A 21,314-nucleotide genomic window follows, 5' to 3' on the forward strand; every position below is an offset into this window, starting at 1 on the left:
ACTACAGAAAACTATAGAAAACAACAAGTACACAGAACAAGTGTACAACATAAGTACGTGCATACAACGTCAAATCCTCGAGTATTAACGTTAATGCTCTATCTAGCACACGAGATTAATGTTCTATTATTTATATTGTTGTTTTTTTTTCTTTAACACTTTTGTGTGTTATGTGTTATGTTTCGAATTACATATAATCCAAAAATAGACATAAAACAACAACGGACATTAGCAAATGACAACACTAATTATATTTGCGAAGTAGCGTAGAACACCCTGTTTACCGCTAATTCGGAGATACGTGGTTTTTCGTTTTGAAAAGCGAGTGATTCGGTTAACGAACTTTTTGAAAGTGTTTGTGGAAGCAGTGGAACTGTTTTACATACTTAGTACAAATTTTTGAGTTATATATACGTATAAGTTATTGATTTTCGTCGGAAGCTCCAGATTCCGTCGCTGCCTCTGTCGCCGAAGTGGTTATGCAGGGCATGGAACTCTTAATTCCATTCTCTGCGATGCAATCGGTGGCAAGTCTCAGCCCTGGTTTAAACGTTCTTACAAGGCGGCTTGCGTCGAAAGCGTAAATGCTGTAAGTTATGGGCGGTAACGGCGATATCCCGAGAAATTATGAGATTGGATTTCCAGCTTTCTGGCCGATCGGAGCATCAAGGTCGTCATCGATGGAGCATGTTCAGCCCTTAAACCCGTGAACGCTGGGGTCCCACAAGGCTGTGTTCTATTCCCGACCCTGTTTCATCATTGATATGCGGATGACAGCACTGGAGATACTCTTTACACTAGCCGGGCAGGTATTTCTCGGGCAGTTTTCGATGAGTACCGGAACAAACCTGTGTCTGAAGTCGAATCTCTACTACGTGGAGTCTCTGACTGGGGCAGACTAACTCTAGTCCAATTTAAGTCCAAGAAGACGCAATCTGAGTGTTTTGCGCTAAAAAAACAACCTTTGTCGCCACTCCTCTTTTCGAAGACCCTCTTCTTAAAGCCACCGCCAGCATTGGAGTACTTGGCGTTGACATATTGAACGACGTTTAGTTTCACGGTCACTTGGAGGGAAAGGCTAAATTAGCCTCCAAGAAGCTTGGTATGCAAGGCGTGACGGTACTTCAGTCCGGGCCACCGCTTGCAACTAGGTATATAAAGCGCAAATTCGTCCCCACATGGATTACTGTTCTCACTTCTTGATCGTATTCAACGAAGAGCGATTCGACTCGTCGACGACCAATCTCTCTCCGAGCGGCTTGATGGGGTCACCCACATCTCTACGCAACGCCAAAGAATCTTCTACCATGCATTTACCATGGAGAGTGTTCAGAGTTGTTCGGATTAATACCTGCATCTGAGTTTCATCATCCACGTGGAACCACTGAAGTATTTCCGAATCAATTCGATTACGGTCCTTCAAGAAAAGAGCGTACCAATTCTTAAATGGCCGGCATGACGTTACATGACCATTTTCATACAACTGAAGTCTGTAATGGCGTTTCGTTCGTTTGGTCACGATTGCCGATAAGTGATTTTGTCTCGAGCCCTAAGTAATTAATTTAAAAAAAATGTTTAGTTGTTGCGACCTTCCTATTCACGCTGTTCTGCGTCAGCCAATATAGAGTTAGCCCTTTATGCCAATAACACCGCTCTAAAGGTGTCATCAGACAGTTTCCAAACCGCAACCACGTCTCTAAATACGGGCAAGCCATCCTTCACACGGGAAAGGTCTGTAGCAGCCGGTCGCGCTTATCCTCTATTCTCCTCCTATATCTCTTCTTCCGTCTGAATAAGACTCCTTTGAGTAACACTGTACAAGGCCTGCATGCGCTCATGCATTACCTACACTAGCCTAATCCCCCATACATATTTACAGTCTGCAGGTACTCCAGTCGCGATTCATTAGAAGCGCGTCCGGTGTGCCTAACTTCTCCATGACCTAACATCCTAAGTATAGCTATATATATAATGGCGTCCAAACGCTAAATGTAAAGAGACGCTTCTTTAAACTACCATCCAGACAACAATGCCCGTAGGAAGCTCCGACACATTTAATTGGATCCCGATAATGCCATTACGTGAGTTAATAACAAATTAAAAGTTGCCCGCGCGGCAAAGGCAATTCAGACTCGAGTAAAAACCGCGGTATTTTAGTGAGCATCCGTCCTGCCCTGCGTTTGACCACCCCACAACAACTTGCATACTATAAATTTCTATAATTAATCTTTACTATTTCTGAATTTCATTGACATGTTTCTTAGAATTGGCTTTTATTAATCAGGAAAGAATGGCACAGAAAAATTTATCAGGAAAAATAAAAGCAACCATTGCTTAGGAAATTTTAATGAAGTCCTAATTACATTATTTTATACATTGTAAGTTTACTTTTTAAAATTTTCACCTATAGAGTGAACTAATAGGACTACATAGCCAAAATACACTTTGTAAAGTGTGAGTTGCCACTATTGAATTGCTCTTATTGCATATATTTATTTACATCACTTTTTTATAGTTTACCATAGATAGAACATTACTTAAATAATATTATCATTGCTTTGAATAATATAAATGACGTTTTGGTCCAGCTAAAACCTATATACTAAGCACAACTCCTAGAGGAATGAGTAAATATTGCCATTGTGTACATATAATTAGTTATTGTACATGAAGTAACTACTATATGTATAAAAAAGAAAGCACAAGTTCAATGTCATGCAATGTTTGATACATCATAATATATTATAGTATCACTTAGTACATAGTTTAAAATGTTAAACATCATTTCTAAAATTCTACATTCCTAATTAATTATTCACATAAGGTATTCATATCATTTTAAACTCTTAGGAGATAAAGTAATATTTTTATGACTGAAGAGTCTGTTAAAAATAATTGTCTAATAACACTTATGAGCTAGTTAAAACATGTATGTATCTTAGTTTTATAAGGCAAAATGTAAAAAACATCAAAGTTTTGAGATTATAATAATAAAAAATAATATCCAGTATTGCATTTTTTGTAAGACACAGAGAACCATAATATTCTCTTAAATAAACAATGTGACTATTGATTATTTATTTACACTGCAGTCCTATAAGGAAAACAATTTTGAAATTTTTAATCACATTCTTTTTGATAGATTTCTTCAATAATTTTTTGAAGGAAAAAAAAAAACAATACTAACAACATTCTTGTTCTAAGAAGATTTCATGTTACAACATTTTCTACTCTAGATATTTCTAAAATGTAATGAAAAATATAAAATATGACATCATTAATTTGATTGTGATAACTACTTTATACAAAACAATACTGATAGCTTTGAGGTATAATTATCCAAAATAAAAATACACACCATAATAAATTATGATTCAATTGTATGAATACAAATTTATTAACGTTTCTCATTACAAAGTCAGGATAACAATGTTCTTGGAATGATATGCTTTTTATTTTACAGCAGAAAAGCTTTGCATTTGATTGTTAGCATTAGATGCAACCCAGGAACTGAAGACATCCCTGAAAATATAAATACACTATAAATAAATTCTCTTTTACCTTTTACTATATTTATAGTATAATATAAATATGGAAAATGTTTTTTCCATATTTATATTCTATATCCAAAAGAACTTGAAAACTTTGTAGAAAAGCTGCTTTTAGTATTTAATTAAGAATTGAATTTTTTTTTCAAATACTAATTTGTCTTTCTATATACCATTTTTAAGTAATCTAGCTGTATATTCTATTATTATAAGATAAAAATATATCGCAAGCATACCTGCAGTGACTGACAACACATTCATTTGAACAATATTCATCTTCCCATTCACTATTAGCTATAGCAGGATTGGTGCAACCTTGACGGACACATGATGTTGGAGTTCTTGTTTCATTTTGCTAAGTAAAAAAGACTTGTGTGAGCACTAAAATGTTTTTTACACAGAAACTAATAGGATTTATTATTTGTTAAAGTTGTAATTTGTACAAACAGCTTAGTAAATACTTCATACTTTGAAAAGCATAGAAATCTGATAAGCACCACAGTCATTGACTAGAATTGTATTAAAAATAATTAAAATTAAATAAGTGTATTTTGTATCACCTCTGAAGAGTTCTGTGGCATTCCAGAAGAACCATCCTCATTTGAGTTATGTTCAGTTTTAATTGATTGGTTTTGTGTTTGCTGGGGCTGGGACTGTGACTGATGCAGTTGTGCTTGCTGTGGCTGGTGAACTTGTTGATGAATTTGTTGTGTTTGTTGGTGCATTTGTTGTGATTGTTGCTGCTGCTGATGAATTTGCTGTGGTGTTTGCTGTTGATGAATTTGCTGTGCTGTTTGCTGTTGATGAATTTGCTGTGATGTTTGCTGTTGATGAATTTGCTGCGGTGTTTGCTGTTGATGAATTTGCTGTGGTGTTTGCTGTTGATGAATTTGCTGTGGTGTCTGCTGCTGATGAGTTTGCTGTTGATGAAGTTGTTGGTTTTGATTTTGTTGTTGCGATTGTTGGTGGTTCTGTGGCTGTTGTTGATATTGGGGTACTTGCTGCATCTGATAATAAATATATTATATTAAAATATTTTAAGAGGGATCACCAAGAGAAGGCATTAATGTAATAAAGAAATAATTATATATAGATATCTTTTCAAACACATTTATATTTCTAAAAAAAATATGCAACATGTACTTAATTAATGACTCTTTTTTTCCCACATTTTGCACTTGATTGACAGATTATCTAATCTGGCCTACATTTTTCGTAATATAGAACTGCTTATGGAGGTTCTTATGAACTAGAAGTCCTTTGGGTTTATGTTAAGTCATTCTGCAATTTACCTGTTGACCATGGTGATACTGCATGGCTGCATGCACACTTGCCATGGGTGGTGACTGTGACTGCACTTGCCGATAATTAGATGGTGATAAGCCAGCATTTGCTGGATAGTTTGGAGGTGATTGTGTCTGTTGGTAGCTTCTAGGTGACTGTGCTAGGTTTGGTTGACAATTTTGTGGAGAAGTAGCTGGGTTCACTTGATAGCCTTGTGGTGATTGACTTGGTACAACCTATTAAAGTTCATAAATTTTAGGAGATATTGCTAGGGTAACATTGTTTAATCTAAATGCATATCCTGAAAATTTTGGATTCTTATTGTTTTCAAATTAGAGTCAAAACCATTTACAACAACATAGTTTAGAACAACATACCATATATTGACCAAAATCAAAGGTCCCGGCTGAATTTGATTGTATTAGGTACTTAATAACAACATCATCGGCTGTTATGACTAGTATTAGTTGGACCTTCAATGTCATTAATTAATGTCAAATAATAGATTTGAACTGTATTTATACTCCCTACATTTTTTACTGTTATTAGTTTGTTCGTAAATGTATAAGCAAAAATATTGGTGAACATACCTGGTATGACTGAGTTGGGTGTCCCATGTTTCCTTGATAGGTTTGAGGTGACTGTTGTGGGTTTGTAGGATAAGCCTGTTGGGTCTGGCCACTGTAAGAATTTTGAGATTGGCCACCTGGATAATTTTGTGGCGAATATCCTTGTGGAGTGCTATTTGGCACAAATCCCTGGGGTGAATGACCATTACCATATGGTTGACCCTGGTAATAATTTCCGTAATTCGCATTTCCATTATTATGATTATATATCACTTGATTTTCTTGCTCTGATCCCTAAAAGGTTAAAATTTAGAAATCAATAGTCTTAAATACCATATTACATTTATAACTCACTTCTAGTTTAAAAAAATATAAACAATAAATCCACTGACATAATATACTATAGCAAGAAAAAGATGCTGTACTTTTAATCTCTAAGTAATAAAAGTTTATGTCACAAATTATGATAATTACGATTCCTGATTCAGATATATTTTACTCAAAATTATTATTATAAATTATAAGAGTCCGAGAAGTAAATTAAGGCTTACCAATATATCAAACTCGGTAGGATCAAAATACATCGTTGACTTTCAACTACTAGCGTTATTTTATTATATAAAATTTCAGATTATCATTGCATAGTTAAAATAGAAAAAAATATGTACATAATTTAGTTTATATGAATAATATTTTTATTGTTGATTCACTTGTCAATATAAAAAAAAAAATAAACAATACGCCGGTGCTCCACCTATTTCAGAGTTCGGACTACCATTTTATTTTTAAGCACGCTACACGCTTGCGCGTCGCGCGATATTGAAAGGCGGCACAAAATATGACACTGAGAATTGACATCCGACAGTGACAACGGCAGATAACATTATTGATTAGTGCAGCATAACTTAAACGATTCAGACTACTAGTTTATCATTCTCATCGCGAGGCTAAAAGCTGTTGCATCTATATCTTGTACAGATACTATTTTTAATATGTGATGTAAATGTTTTCATATTATTTAATTGAAAATAGAGTAAAAACATTTTTTTATAATTGTATTATAAAAAAAGTTTTCCGACCATATTTTAAATTAATTATTTTTTTCTTGAAAGTAGGATATTTGGAGAATGCCGGTTTCCCGTTGATGTTTTACTTCACCATACGAGCCAATGAAACAATTAAAAATTCATTGGACCACAGACGTAATTTGAACTTCGAACTCAGGGTTGACAGGTACTCGACCATACCACTAGTCCAACAACTGTACTCTTTAATAAATAAGATCGCAATCTGTATAATAAACTGTCCTGGCTACACACAGATTTCATAAAAAAAATAAAGCTTATTTTACTTGGACCTAATTTCCATTGCTCTGAATTAAAAAAATATAATATTAATACAGTCATTAGTACTTGACATAGGTATTTTTGTTTAAATTTTAATGCATGGATTTATGTATTTATGAATAGGCAGTAAGTGTGCCAAGTTACCAAAACTTATAAAAGGTGGAGATAATTACCTTTGAAACCAAGCTTGCTCTGTAGGCTGCGAGAGCTTTGAGATACTCCTTCTTAGCAACTTCTGTTTTTTGTTTGTAGACCTGTTGTAAAAGAAAAATGAAATATTATTGCAATCATATGAAAACCAAAAATCAAATATGAAATATACTTACACTTTTGTGTTCAGAATCTAAAGCATCCCACATTGACGCAACAATTTTTGAAACTTCACCAAAACTTGCATTTGGATTTTGCCCTTTAATAGCAGCCTGTGTGTCACGAAAAAATAGGGCATATGCTGAGACAGGTCTGCAAAGATTTATTAGAATAAACAAATTATAAAACCTATTACAAAAGTAAAAAAAGTAATTTTTAAATATTTACTTTTGGGGCTCATTGGGGTCCCTTTTCTTCTTTTTCTTCTGCACTTTGGGTTTCTTTTGCATTTGACCACGACTTATGCCATTTTCAATTGGTTCAGGAGAGGACCTTTTTACTCCCATGTTCAAATTCATCTACAAAAAGTTAATTACATATAATAATACAAATCTAATATTGAATGATCATAAATCTAAAATAATAATTCATTGGCAATACACATTTAACACTTTTTCAGTAGCAAATTTATTGAAACTACATAATTTGCCTATACCTGATGAAGCGCAGTTTGTTGCTGCCGGCTCGCTGAGCAATAATGGATAGGCAGAAGGCTTTCCGCATCACCAGGCAACTACCAACAAACAACCAATTCATTAGAATTCACTACACTTAACATAATTCTAACAAGTGTATATGCCAATGAACTATAAGCATTAGATATTATATTTTTTTGATATTGGGATTTTTTTTTAAGTTCAAGTTATGCATGTATTTTTAATGACAAACAAAATTCAATATTACATAAACTACCGTGACATAATGATTAAAGTTAAAATTTATCAAAATGGCATATTAACATGGGTAACAGTGGCATTGTATACATATAGATATATAATATATTATGTGTCTTGAAGTTACACTACATAGTTATTAAATAAAGTTATGAGAAATACCTGAGAATGTTGTGAGGGAACACTATCATCTGAATCATCACTAGTAGTGCCTGGGGGTGATGCTCTCTGTGGTGATCCATACACCGGACCAGGTTGGTTGGGAGTGCTTGGGGTTGGTGGTCCACTCATTACTTGTGTTGGCTGTAGCATCAATAGTTGTTGCCCTCCTGGTTGTTGTTGGATTATATAATTTCCAGCAGGAGCACAAGCAGCACTAAAATATGGGATTTTTGTTAGTTGATTTAAGTATAATATGTGTATTTTAATTTATACAACAGTGAGCGAAAATTAATATAGTATTAGATAATTTAATTTAGAATGATCACCTGTGAGTTGTAACTGGCGGATGAGGTTCTTGTAAATACAGGGGTTGTTGATATGACGGCGCGCCGCCCGGCGGTGCTAAGCCATCTTGAGCAGGATTTATCATACCAACCTAAATAATATATTGGTGAGGTTATTTTTTAATACAAAATTGATCTAAACCGCTGAAAGCAAAATAGTAATTTTACTTTGTTTTGCACATAATTTACAACATAAAAGACGAGGAAGGTTCAGATTACTGAAAAACTATTTTATTTATTTGAATTTGATAACAAGATTTGAATTTCAAAGAAATATACTGATATAAGATATTTGATAATTGACACACGAAAGTTCTACACGCTCATTTTGACAACTACATATTATGTCCAAGACCCAAGCCAAGAGTGATGTGTAGAAGTGACTGTGTTGGACTTATGTAAGTATACATGTGGGAATTAATAAATTAGACACCAAATTTATATAAATAATACAATAATAATTCTTATTAGTGTCAAAGATGTTATTCACGTTTTTCTAACAGTCTAATGTTGACAAGTCATTAAAAACACTTAAAGCAATGTATACAATAAATCAAATCAAAATTTATTTATTCATGTAGGTAACAATGTACACTTATGAACGTCAAAAAATAAATATTAAATGAATTTAATTTTACATTTACTGCCAGTTCTCAAATCAAGGGCGTAGAACGGAAGAGAAGAACTGGCAATAAACTCTCCGCCACTCTTTTTAATCGCCAAGTTTTTTTTTTACACAATGTTTGTAAGGAGCTGCAACCATGTTCCATATGACATATTGAGTAATAAAGAATGGAATATCACCGCATACACGAATTCAAGTACGACCAGTCACCACAAGTAGCACCCGTTCACGAGTATGACGCATGGCCAGCCATCGGCCCCCTCGCCATATTTTAGGGAGAGAGACAACCCGACGCATGGACGCCGCCACAAGCAATGACATTTGAGTGAGCATGACGATCCTTGAAATGTGCACTTGGCTACACAAGAAAATAGTAATAATACTAATTATACTGAAATAATTTGATACCACATTAATCACGGTTTGTTCCCACTTTACATTAAAAAAAAGTCGTAGATGTCGACGATCGCCCCATAGTCTGAAAATGCAGCCGAGAGATTCAGTCGCGTTACCTATTTATACTGAAGCAATTCATATCCAAGCACTATGATCGTTTAAGTATTCATTTATAATAGGCCTTAGCAAGCAGTTTTACTGTAAAGTACGATTTAAATTTATTTATAGACAATATTTGTATCTCACTAGGGATTTTGTTGAAAAAACGTATGCAATTGCCTTGGAAAGAATTACTCGTTTTATGCAGCCTTGTGGTTGGTGCGCTAATTTTGTCTTTATTACGAGTACTATAATTATGGAAGCTACTATTCTTTTTATAGATATCTATATTTTTCCGCATATACAAAATATTATCATAAATGTATTGACTTGCCAAAGTCAAAATATTTAATTCCTTAAACTTATTTCGGACTGAGTCCCGTGGGGACAACCCACAGATCGCTCTTATATCCCGTTTTTGCACTACAAATATCGAATTAATCTTAGCGGCATTACCCCACAAAATAACACCGTATGACATGATACTATGAAAATAGCTGAAATAAACGAGCTTTGCTGTATTCTCAATACCTGAGGTGCCGAATGGTGCATTTGTGGATACTGCATATGAGAATTTTGTCCGTTTCCGCTTGTTGGATGTTGTCCATGGATAAGAGGAATATCAAATTCTTCGTCGCCAAAGGAAGGTGTATGAAATGTCTGCAATAAAACAACGTATGACTAAAAGCATAATTTAAAAATGAAAATGAATGAGGAATAATATGACTAATGATGCTTAGCACTTATAATCAAAGTTTTATGTTACTCGTGATAATTACTGGTAGTTCTATATTCTCGGCTGTTCACATTTCCGGAATTATTTGTTTATATTTAGTTGCACACATAAAGTAATAATTTGTAAAAAAACTTTCTCTTCGGCTCGCCAAATGAAAATTATACAAAAATTTGGGAGACAGGATAAAGTTGAGAAATTTATTAGTTTTAAAAAGAGTATATATTGCTGCAGAACTGTAACAAATATTATAAAAATAATTGTGGGGAAAAAATATAACAAAAATAACCAATTTGGAAACAAGCTTGAGAGTTCTGGCATATCTATTTTACAAAGAAAAAGTTAATTATGCTCCCATCCTGGCACGAGATGCCTGACCAAAGTTCATGGTGATGATAATGTGCCCATATCTCTACATACCTGATCGCTCATGGTATAATGTCCTGGCTTCGCGTTACGATTGTTTTGGGGAATAGAACTAAGTTTAGCCGTAGAATCGTGATTTTCAGTCCGCTGCAAAAAATCGAAAACTTAGTTAACTTTTTATATAATAAACAAATCGAGAAAGATGAAGGTCCTTATTCTTATTCAATCTCGTCTAGATGGCTGTCAAATATGCTTGACTTGAGTATGAATGACGTTGAAGAACACGGGCCGAAGACTTTTGTCAGTCATGAAATTGGTCATGTGGACCCGTGTTATGCGCTAATATGAGAAATAATTTTTATAATCGTTAAAGATGTAGGCTAACGCCAAGCCCCCTTAGTTCCATCGAAGCATACGAATATGAAGGTGTGATGGCATGGCTGCTTATTCAATTAAATTAATTAGAACGTACATATATGCTCATACAAAGGAACTTGGTTTCTACAATATTAATCTCAGACCATTAAGAACTATTCTAAAAAATATCCAGGCAAAAGAAAGTACACCATCGGTTGAGCCTCTTTTGATTATGCCTGCGTGTTAATATTGATAAAAAATAATGTTTCAAGTTTGAAAAATGATTTTTTGTATTTAGTATATATTCTATTATTGACACACGTGATTCTTATTATTATTATTCAAATATTTTTTTTATTCTTATGGTTCACTTGATTACGGTCGCAGGAAAACCAAAGCAGGAATATTTGTAGACATGTTAGAAGGTAACATAAATTAACATTAAGAGTAAAAATGTTTTTCAAGCGCTTTATTTTAAGATTTGCAGAGTAATATGTAGTAGTGCTTTAGCGTTATTCGTATTTATAAATTTTATTACCAAACATAAACATGAATATTAGGATAAAAGCAAGCCTACGAAAAATAGGATTCAATAAATAGAATTATTTAGTTTGAATTGAAGTCTTTTAATACTTTATTTATCTATTTCTATGTTAATAATTGTTAGTTGAACATATTTTACATTCGTAACATTTATTTGTCAAGCCGGAATAGGTTATGTAATAAGGTAGAATACAAGTTTCTGCAGGTACCATTTCCAACATATACTTTTAATACTTTTCTTTATTGCACTTTGGTTTCGACTTGCAAAAAAGTATCCAAATATCTGTAAACTTAACTTATTTTATCAGACGAAATAAACTATTTTGAGCGTAAATAGCATTATACCCTACATATATAGCAAGAATTAACTAATTTTATAAAATGATAAATACGTAATATCAAAATGATAGTTAATAGGATGTGGCTATTAAAAGATTTAAAGCTTCCAAAATCAATTGATCAGTTTTTGGACTGGTTTATGCGGCAAGTTGGTCTCATTCTCTGGTAACCGGTTTGTAGCACACCGGCTGAGTCCATGGGTCTGAGCATAACATACCAATATCGACTAAGTGAAAGGACACGATAATACCTTTATATTTTGCAATTAAACGAATTATAAATTATTAATATTAGTCTTAGTGTTATGAAATAATTATAAATTACCAAAAATATTTGGAAGAAAAGTAATTACGTTTATCGGAAAATTTCCTTAACACACAGTTAAGCTATGCATCTTTTGGATCAAATAAATGGCCGATTTTATTGCCTTCAAACGTACATAGCTTTTGATGTATTGGGAATCTTGATTTTCTATTTAATCTTTCTTTTAGTCTTCTAACAAAGGAGTGTGTGACCGCTTATAAAAATCAGTTAGTTTTAGAATAAATAACAACAATACTTATATTTAATTGTAATTAATTTTACTGATTATAAGTAAAAATATACGAATACTCCAACTACTCCTACCTCTTTTGAAGGTTTTTATATGAGACGAGCGTAAGCAACTTTGTCTTTACTTTTCTATTGTCGATGTCACTGGATTCAAAAACTAAATTAATAATTAGAGTTTCTAATACCTGTGTATTTAGAGCGAGGAAAGTAGAAAGTAAGAAAAAAGTAGGTCACATTAATCAAGGTATATTAAAACCAAATGAAGTATATATATTTACAACTTACAATTCTATAAAATCTTCCCGAAATCATAAATCATATCAAACTTTATTATATAATTTAAATCTACTTTTATTTATGGATATAAGGAAAACTAATTACACGCAGACGTAATCACTTAGCTCGATGGATCAAAATGCAATACTTTTACAAAATAAAAAGTATTACATTTTTATAATTCAGGAATATTAATTTTATAAGATGCGTAAGTAATGTCTGCTAAAGGCGCTGTAATATACATGCTCTTATAACAATTGTAATGGTCAATGACCCCTATTTAGTTCTGTCCACTAAAATAGAGTTAAATCAATTGATGTTGTTACGATTTGAAGTTGGAACTTACGCTCTTCTAATAAAAGATAACCTAAAAGAACGGTAGAAAGAGGTTAGTCTGTCGACAGGACGATATAAAAAGTGTTTTAGGGTGCAGGTAAATAGGGTGCTCGCTTTTTTCATATAATAGTAAAAGATTTGGATATGTTAAATTGTTTCTTCTATCGAGATGCATGAAAGCGTGTATTCGAGTAATTCTGATTAAGGACATATTAGATAATCCATATTTTTTTAGAATAGATAAATTTCGGAAAAATAATAATTTTAGAGTTGATGGCAGTTTAGGAGTTTTCCTTGCTTGCCCTATGACGTACACAGAAATATGACATGTCGCATTAAATAGCCAACACAACTTTTCTTGCAGATTGATAAAATCATTCCAACATGAAACGTGAAAAATTAAATAAGCCACAATGTATAGTCCGAAAACCTATACATTAAATTAATGGACCAAAAGTGTTAAGCGCAAAATAGGTCTTTGTTACATAATATATTAGGTATATTAGTCTGTAAGTGGTTTATTTTAAAACGTATTTTAAAATTAATAAGAAACCTGTCACGAAAATAATACGGTCGACTTAATGAATCAAATCAAACTTGTATAACTCCATAAATTATTAAAGTATATACCTACTAATAATATACGAATGTTATCATGCACTCTTATCTTTAGAATATCACACTACGTCTATCTTTGTTCCACTTTAATTTATTTCAATTAAATATTATAGTTATTTTTGCGAAAGTAAACCGAACTTTAAATTTATAATAGCTATATACAAAACAATATATTGTTTTTAAATTTATGTCTTAACGACGTTCTTATGTCAAGTTACCTTTTCAAATGTTGGTGAATTTCATAATAAAGAGTTGTTTTTATTTAGAAAACTTACATAACAAACACTATTAATAATGTCATTATTATTGTGATTATGCGATATTAAATATAAATATATATTTTTTTTTGTTTTTGTAACCCATGCAATTAGCATCAACTGCCACGTATTACTTACTTTAATCACAAGGAGCGTTTAGAAATCCAATTAATTAAGTAGTCCGGCTTCATTAAGATTTAATAAAAATCGAGGAAGGAAAAATTTAAGTAATTACAGTTTTAATTGAATTAAGCACAGCAATTGTTGGGCACACTTAGTACGTTCGTTAATCACATAAAGGTCACAACATGTAATTTGGCGTTTATTAGTTAATATTTAATATGTCAAAACAGCGGGAAAGATTCTATGACAAGATTTGTATGACTACACACCAGACACGCACGTGCGACCCGCGCGGGAAGACTGCGTGGCGTTTGCACGCGGGCTGCGGTGGGGACTGAGGAACCGCGCCACAATTTTGAATTTTGACTTCACTGTAGTACCACAGATAACATATTGTGTCGATGGTAGCTGTCATGAAAATTATATAAATAGGGAATAAGAGTACTTTTTTTACTGTATTATTTGTATGTTTTTTAAAATGTAGACTACGGTGTAGTATCAATCCAACTTATGTATCATAAAGTAAATATTTAATGAAGAAATTAACAGCATAAGTTTTAGATACCTAAATAATACATTGTATCAAAAAGCGAATCCAAAAACAAATGTAATTTATTACACTGACACGGAATCTTATATTTGAATATATATGTGTATGCGTCATATATTATTAGGGATAGGGATAAATGGTATAACATTTTTACTTATGGCCCTTCCTATATTATAAACTCGTCAAATTACGTAATTTTATTCATCAGAGGATTTGAAAGATTTCGACTGCTTTATCAGTTCTGTGGGGTTACAGCATTTTACGTACGTTTAAGATATTATAAAGTTTAAGATATTAAAAATTTGAATTAATGGCTCATTTTGTTTGATTCATAATAAATATTTTGTCTTATATATTAAATGTTTGAACCCCATTTGAACATTATACATGGAAATTCGCTCAAATATGCAGTTAAATTATGTCTTTAATGTTTAGTTATAATTTTATATATGCCTGGGTGAAAGAAATAAGAGAAAAAAGGTTTTTTTTTATGTATAATAATATTGATAATAATAATAAAAAGTAATTATGCTTAATAACATATATAAATACGTAATTTAAAAAAAATGTTATTTAATTACTGAGATCAAATTATAACATAGATTCAAATTATTAAATTAAATGAAAAATCAGATTAAATTTAAATGTTAATCTGGATATATATCTTCTTAATTAAAATGTTAGATATTTATTAGTTGTTTAAAGGTTAATTAGAATTATGAAATTGATATTAAATTAAGTTTTTTTTCGAATTTATCGTTAAACATGAAACTTAAGTATAGTCGAAATTATAAATAGGTATATAATATTATTACTTAAACGGCTTTAACTTATTTTATGTGTACTATATAATCTGAGTATTGAAAACAATGGCAAGTGAATTAAAATGATTCTTAATTAAATATTATCTATAGTACATTGAAAAAAAAATATCATTACCTTATACATACTGTAGATTTTATACGATTGTTCACGGCTATCCCCCGCTGTTTGAACAGGTTCCATACTGTTTTACCTACAGTATGGGAAATTAATAAAATGCAACGGTCCATTTACTAAATGTAAAACAAAATCCAATTAATACAAACTAAAACGGCACAGTTTATAAAAAGAGTAATGTAAACAAACGCTGATAGTAAGTCCAATATAAGAAAAATCAACAATTAATAAATTGTGAACGCGTATAGGTGTAGTGAGAAAAGGGATATGGCATTCCGATACGTAGGGTACAGGTTTATCAATGAAGAACTAAAGGGTAAACCGTGGGAGGTGTCACTGCCAAAAGGCAAGCAAAGGGCGAGCACGTGGCCGGTTCGAGATGATCAGGAAGCAACGCGACGGGACACTTAGAATTCGCGAGGGAGCGACCGCCGGAAACCGAGGTGTACCAGGGTTCCTCGAGTACAGAGAAGTGGCGGCCCGCGGCACTCCCGCCTCTCCCAGCGACCCCTCACCCCTCACCCCGCACATGCACTTCGAAGCCTCCACAACACCGCTCACCCCGCATTCTATACTCGCCTTAATCGCAAATTAAACTTCAGTAATGTTTTCTGTTAAGCTTAGAGCTTAATTTGATGTCATTCATTACGCTGGATTAGGAAATTGCGTAACTGATTACATATTTACCAAGCTAATGTATTATGCCTTACTTCTTCTTTGGTTTTATTAAATCAATCTACGTCTATAGCCACTATATAAATTATTATGGCACTTAATGCAATAGCAAGTTGATGGCTGGATGTATTTTATTTAGCTTTTCAACTTTATGTTCGACATGATTGAACCTTTATCACATGTTACAGTCATGTCCGGTACTTCTTCAGAATTAGAATTCAGAACTTCAATTAATGAAAAAGTGAGTATAATAAGAGTAATTATGCCGACCATACATTTGTTCAGCTGAATTACAGTTAAAGCTGGTTGATCGCTTGGCATATCTTTAAAACTGATATACAACAGTTAGTAAAATATTGCTATGAAGTGTCAGCGTCTCGCTATTAATACGATCAGAGATATATGCACTTATTAATATGTATTCACAATCCTGATAGTTTTTTTCGGCTGTCAATCACATCTCAATAAATATTCATATACTTTGCAATATTATATGGTAATTATATGATATTTCGCGATCATTGATCGTACGACGTGCACTTGTAATGATGTATTACAGGAAATCCCTGCGCCAGACAACAGGGGTGGCATGCTCAGAGCCAGACATGCCATAATTGTTTGTGTTCAAAGCATACGTATTGCAATCAATTGACCCGTCCAGCCCTTATCGCTAACCCTCGCTATTGTGTGCGTAAAATTTTGCAATTAAATTATGGATGATAAATTACCAAAAATGTAAGAATATTTGTTACCTTTTTGGTAATTTGAGGTATAGTTGCCAGCATCTAATTATAATTCACAAATCTGGAACTGTTAGAAATATTTCATCAATTCATAACGGTAATCTACCGTTTGATTTAGGATTCTTTTATTGAGGATAATAATAAATTAATTATTTATAATGAAGTTGTCACTAGAAAGATCTTCCTTCAAATGCGGTTTTCCATTAGTATTGTAATGAAATATTACGTTTATCAATTACGAATGCATTGTACGGAATTGATTCCTAGATCTGATACTGTCCGGTAAAATGTTCGTCTGGTGCTCATAAAAATCAAAGTTACTCAAATACAAAGTTTGATTTTTATTTATTGAGTGTATAACTCTCGAGTACAAGAGTTGTGAAAGGTGCTATAGATATTGGTAAAAGCAATAAAAAGTAAATAAATTTTTTTAATTGAAAATTAGATATAGAACATAACGCAGATAATATCGTGATATTTTTTGAATAAATCGTAATAACTAATAAATCTATAAATAGATTGTATAATCTATTTTAACTGCCGCAGGGTTATTTTCTGATTGAAAACTCACAGTATAGCAACTGACAGAATGGAGTCTATGGTAAACTTAGAGCTGCACCAGCTTTTACATTACGACATTCCTATAGTTACAGAAAGATTACTTGATAATTAAAAGGTACATAGTTAAAATTACGAGGTGAAACATACTAATTAAGTTTCTGTTTGAATGTAGTTTCAGGCCTGAAATAGAAACATAAAGGAACAATGAATGTTGAAACATATACTATCAGCGTACCACTACGGGGACTGGATATTGGCAGAGTCCAGGGGAATCCTAGAAGAATATTTAAGTCAACCACACTGGAGGTCAAACGTTATTTTAGTCACTTTGTGTCAGCTGTTGTACAAAGTACGCTGTCTGCTGATACGACAACCTCCGCAGGAGAATTTGTATGAGTCATTTGTGATTCCTCTGAGCCAGTTTTGCGGTGTACAGGTTGTTGAGAGTGGGTTGGTCTATTTGTGGTGACAGGAGAAGCGTGGGAGCCGCGTGTACTGAGCTGGAGTGGCAATGACCTTGACACTAAGCGAGTGGCCTTGGGTAGCACGTGGCGGCTGACACCCGCTGTCTGTTGTCGGAACGCCGCCGCCGCCTTTCCCAAGGGAGCCTAGTATGGATATGCCTTGCGAACTTTACTGATAGAAGATTTCGATGTATAATTTGATGTTGTTAAGCTTTTTAATGTTTTGCACTTGAAAATATGCATAATTTTTTTTTGTAATTTCTTTCATACTATTCATACTGAAAGTTCCAAAATGTGTCATCTTTAAAGATGACCTTGTAGTTTATACAAAAAAAAACGTGAAATATTTTACGATTTATTACTTCTTACCCTAATAAATATTGTAAAAATTTTAATGATGTTTTTTACAGTGCTTCCAATCTAGCCTTTAATAAAGATACTTTAATAAGGTACATCATAACATTTTCGAATAATATTAAATTAATTTACTTCACGAGATAAATAAAAGACAATACTTAGACTTAAAAAATCAAACCAGATATTTATTTAACAAAAATTGAATAATAATATTTCGCAAGAAATATCCACACAATGATATCGTGTGAATGGGTGCGATTCAGCCGGCGACGTGCAGCGTGTCGAGTGCGGTCGCCGCGGGGCCTGGCGAGCCGGCAGCGAGCGGTAGCCTGTAGCCGCCCGATACGTTTACGAGCCGACACTAACTTTAAGTGACCCCGCCCGCACTCGTGCACAACACTGCTTGTATTCCCTCTCAATGAAAACAAGGAAACGACCTTTTATTCGTGTGACTGATTATTGTCGAGCTTTATGAAGAAACGCGGACATTTACGGCTGTAGTAATTAGCTACGTGCTACGGTCTACGCGCTACGCGTTTACAGCGATGTATATTATTGCCATTTTCTTGTGTTCTTTATTCAAAATCACATGTTACTCTAGATTCACTGTAGTGAAACACTTCGATATAGCAATTTTGTAATAAAAAACAACCCATCTTATTAACCAATAACTCTTTCTTTATTTTGATTACGTGGTGTTGCGTATAGTCGTCATTCTACAGCCAGTTTCTTAACTGAAAAGGCTTGTCTTCATTGGTCTGCATATCAGCTGTCAAGGAATGCGTACGTAGTTCGTGCGACGAGCCGTGCCCTCGTAGTATGAATGAACGTGGTCGTGCCGACGACGCTTTTTATCGCTGCTTCATTACTGAGCTCTGACTGTAAACACCTGTTTGTATAATAATGCTAATATTACGTAATTTGTTTAAATTGCACAATAAATAATTAATCTCTACGCATGCTATGCAAAGCTATGAAAGCAAGAAGCAATTAAACTACAATAATGATTATTAATTATGTTTTCAGAAAATCTATTTTTTATTATAATTATTTTTATTCATTTGCACTTAGTATAAGTATAGCTTAAACATGTACATAATAATGAAAGTTACGTAAAAGTTTTCTCTATAAAATTGTTTTATAAAAATATTATATAACTTGTTTTCACCTCTTACTTCGGTCGTAGCTTTAAATGCCAAAAGCGTACCAATTCTTAAAAGGCCGGCAACGCACTCGCGAGCCCTTTGGCATTGAGAGTGTCCAAGAGTCTAATTGCGGAAACGGAGTCCCTACATACATACATGCGGCGGTATCACTTAATATCAGGTGAGCCCGTTTGGGGGCGTGTTATATTAAAAAAAAAAATACTCATGCTACATATTATTAAGAATTAACAAATCTGTGAAGCTATCCAATTTGGTGTACATACGTATGGTGTGCTGTTATGTGCATATCAATTTAATTTATACAGGTTATATTTATAAATATTTTCAAATAATCGTCCGTGTAGGTACAAAAACTTTTAATTCACTTAATACGCATATACCAAAAATTTTAAGTACAACTTACTGTGGTCTATGGATTAAGTAATATTCCATCAGAAATCAGATTCAAATTATTTTCAATTATGTTATAGATTTTGTACTGGATATGGTATGGTATTTTTATGCCTTCGATCGTTTTATTGGTTTAGAAAATCTTTAAATAAACTTGAAAGATGAAAAGTTCTAATCATACATTGAAGTTCCACAACTCTGCATGAGGCAGATACATTACTGCAACTATTTCGGTGAACATAAACAGCCACGTGACTAAGCGAGAGACTGTCCTGAGGTAGTGGACCGTTCGCACCCCATGCACCAATGAAATTTTTTTCAAATTGGTTTCTGTTCATATTTAAAGGAAAACGTGGTGAACAAACCAGCACACTGAAATCGATCGCGTACGTAAGAGACAGATCATCTTCTATGCATATAAAACATCTCTATGCTATTTCATCAAGGAAACATGTGAAGAGTTTCGAGTGTTTACATATCTATAATTTATAACATCAACCATTTCTTAAATGAGGATGGATCAAATAGCAAAAGCTGTTTTTTATGTAAAATATACTACTATTACTTATATTTTTATTTATATATACTATTAAATATACTTATTGTAAAAGAAAAGCAATTAAAGGATTTCATTATGCCAATCTAATACAAATATTTTATTTAAAAGTATTTCTATATTAAAAATAATACTTTACTGTTTCGATTAACAAATTACAATTTTCAATTTACTTAAAGTCTTTAAAATGTACCTATTATATTGTAATGTAGGAAAATTGTGATCTTTCAATGTGATTGAGTTTAATATTATTCTCTACAACGTCGAGAGCTTTCAATTTAATTATTTGGGGACATAATAGCGATGACGCGAGCTCGCTTCAAAGATAGATGAAATTCATGAAATTAAATAACTTCAATTTGCTCTAACATTACGGAAATTCATGTTAAACATTTTTATTGGGAAGTCAAAAAGATTTCTAAATAAGGTAAGGAATGTGTGAATCGAATTATACACCATCAAATTTCTATACATGTTTCAATAATCAAATTCAGAGCAATCTAAATGCGATATAGATAATATAATAAAATAAAATTGCGATGCGAATTCGTGAGAAAATTTAAATAAATGACTTTTCTGTTTGCACATAAAAAGAAATATATTGCGGCACAATGAATGTTAGGGGTGGTATGGGGGTAAGGGGGCAGTCGCGGGCGGCCGAGAGACGGCGACGTAGGGGTGGGTTGGGGGCAGCGGGGGGAGGGACAGGGAACAGGGGGCCCGGGGGGTGACCCACTTTAACAGGACAAGTAATATTACTTTTTACTTTTAGGTAACTATTTCACATTTCTATCAAGATAATAATATAATATTGTATTGCAAATAAGGAAAATGTTTAATTAAAAAACAAAATCACTTTCTATTAAAAAACTACACCTAATTACTTCCTAAACTATTACTTAACATCGTAGTTTAAATTATTTTACTACACGGTCAAATAATAATAATTATTTGATATTATTAATTTATCTTTTTTTATTCTTTAAAGTAATAAGTT

General features: G+C 32.9%; 1 protein-coding gene across 3 annotated transcripts; it reads right to left on the bottom strand.

The window, feature by feature from the left end:
• Positions 1-2,553: 2,553 nt before the first annotated feature.
• LOC110992714 (TOX high mobility group box family member 3) lies at positions 2,554-15,599 on the bottom strand. 3 transcript variants are annotated; one of them, XM_022258639.2, is made up of 14 exons: positions 15,406-15,599; positions 10,570-10,662; positions 9,948-10,076; positions 8,279-8,388; positions 7,953-8,166; positions 7,553-7,630; positions 7,285-7,415; positions 7,074-7,209; positions 6,921-7,001; positions 5,423-5,695; positions 4,841-5,068; positions 4,109-4,555; positions 3,785-3,903; positions 2,554-3,522 (listed from the first exon to the last, which is right to left on the bottom strand). In XM_022258639.2, the coding sequence occupies exons 1-14, from the start codon at positions 15,469-15,471 to the stop codon at positions 3,453-3,455; spliced, it is 2,175 nt and encodes a 724-aa protein (XP_022114331.1). In that variant the 5' UTR covers positions 15,472-15,599; the 3' UTR covers positions 2,554-3,452. The 3 variants fall into 3 exon arrangements, with proteins under 3 accessions (XP_022114331.1, XP_022114333.1, XP_022114332.1); XM_022258641.2 differs by lacking the exon at positions 15,406-15,599 and adding an exon at positions 13,932-14,228; XM_022258640.2 differs by lacking the exon at positions 7,553-7,630 and having other exon boundaries at positions 15,406-15,593.
• Positions 15,600-21,314: the final 5,715 nt, after the last annotated feature.

This window comes from Pieris rapae, chromosome 7 (genome assembly GCF_905147795.1).
Source record: "Pieris rapae chromosome 7, ilPieRapa1.1, whole genome shotgun sequence".
Taxonomy (NCBI): Eukaryota; Metazoa; Arthropoda; class Insecta; order Lepidoptera; family Pieridae; genus Pieris; species Pieris rapae.

Excerpts from the sequence above, each read along its gene's own strand:
- LOC110992714 (XM_022258639.2), bottom strand. The coding sequence starts at position 15,471 with ATGGAACCTGTTCAAACAGCGGGGGATAGCCGTGAACAATCGTATAAA. Across the intron at positions 10,077-10,569 it reads ATTATACCATGAGCGATCAG|ACATTTCATACACCTTCCTT; the intron begins GTATGTAGAGAT and ends GTTTTATTGCAG. Across the intron at positions 4,556-4,840 it reads AGTATCACCATGGTCAACAG|ATGCAGCAAGTACCCCAATA; the intron begins GTAAATTGCAGA and ends ATTTATTATCAG.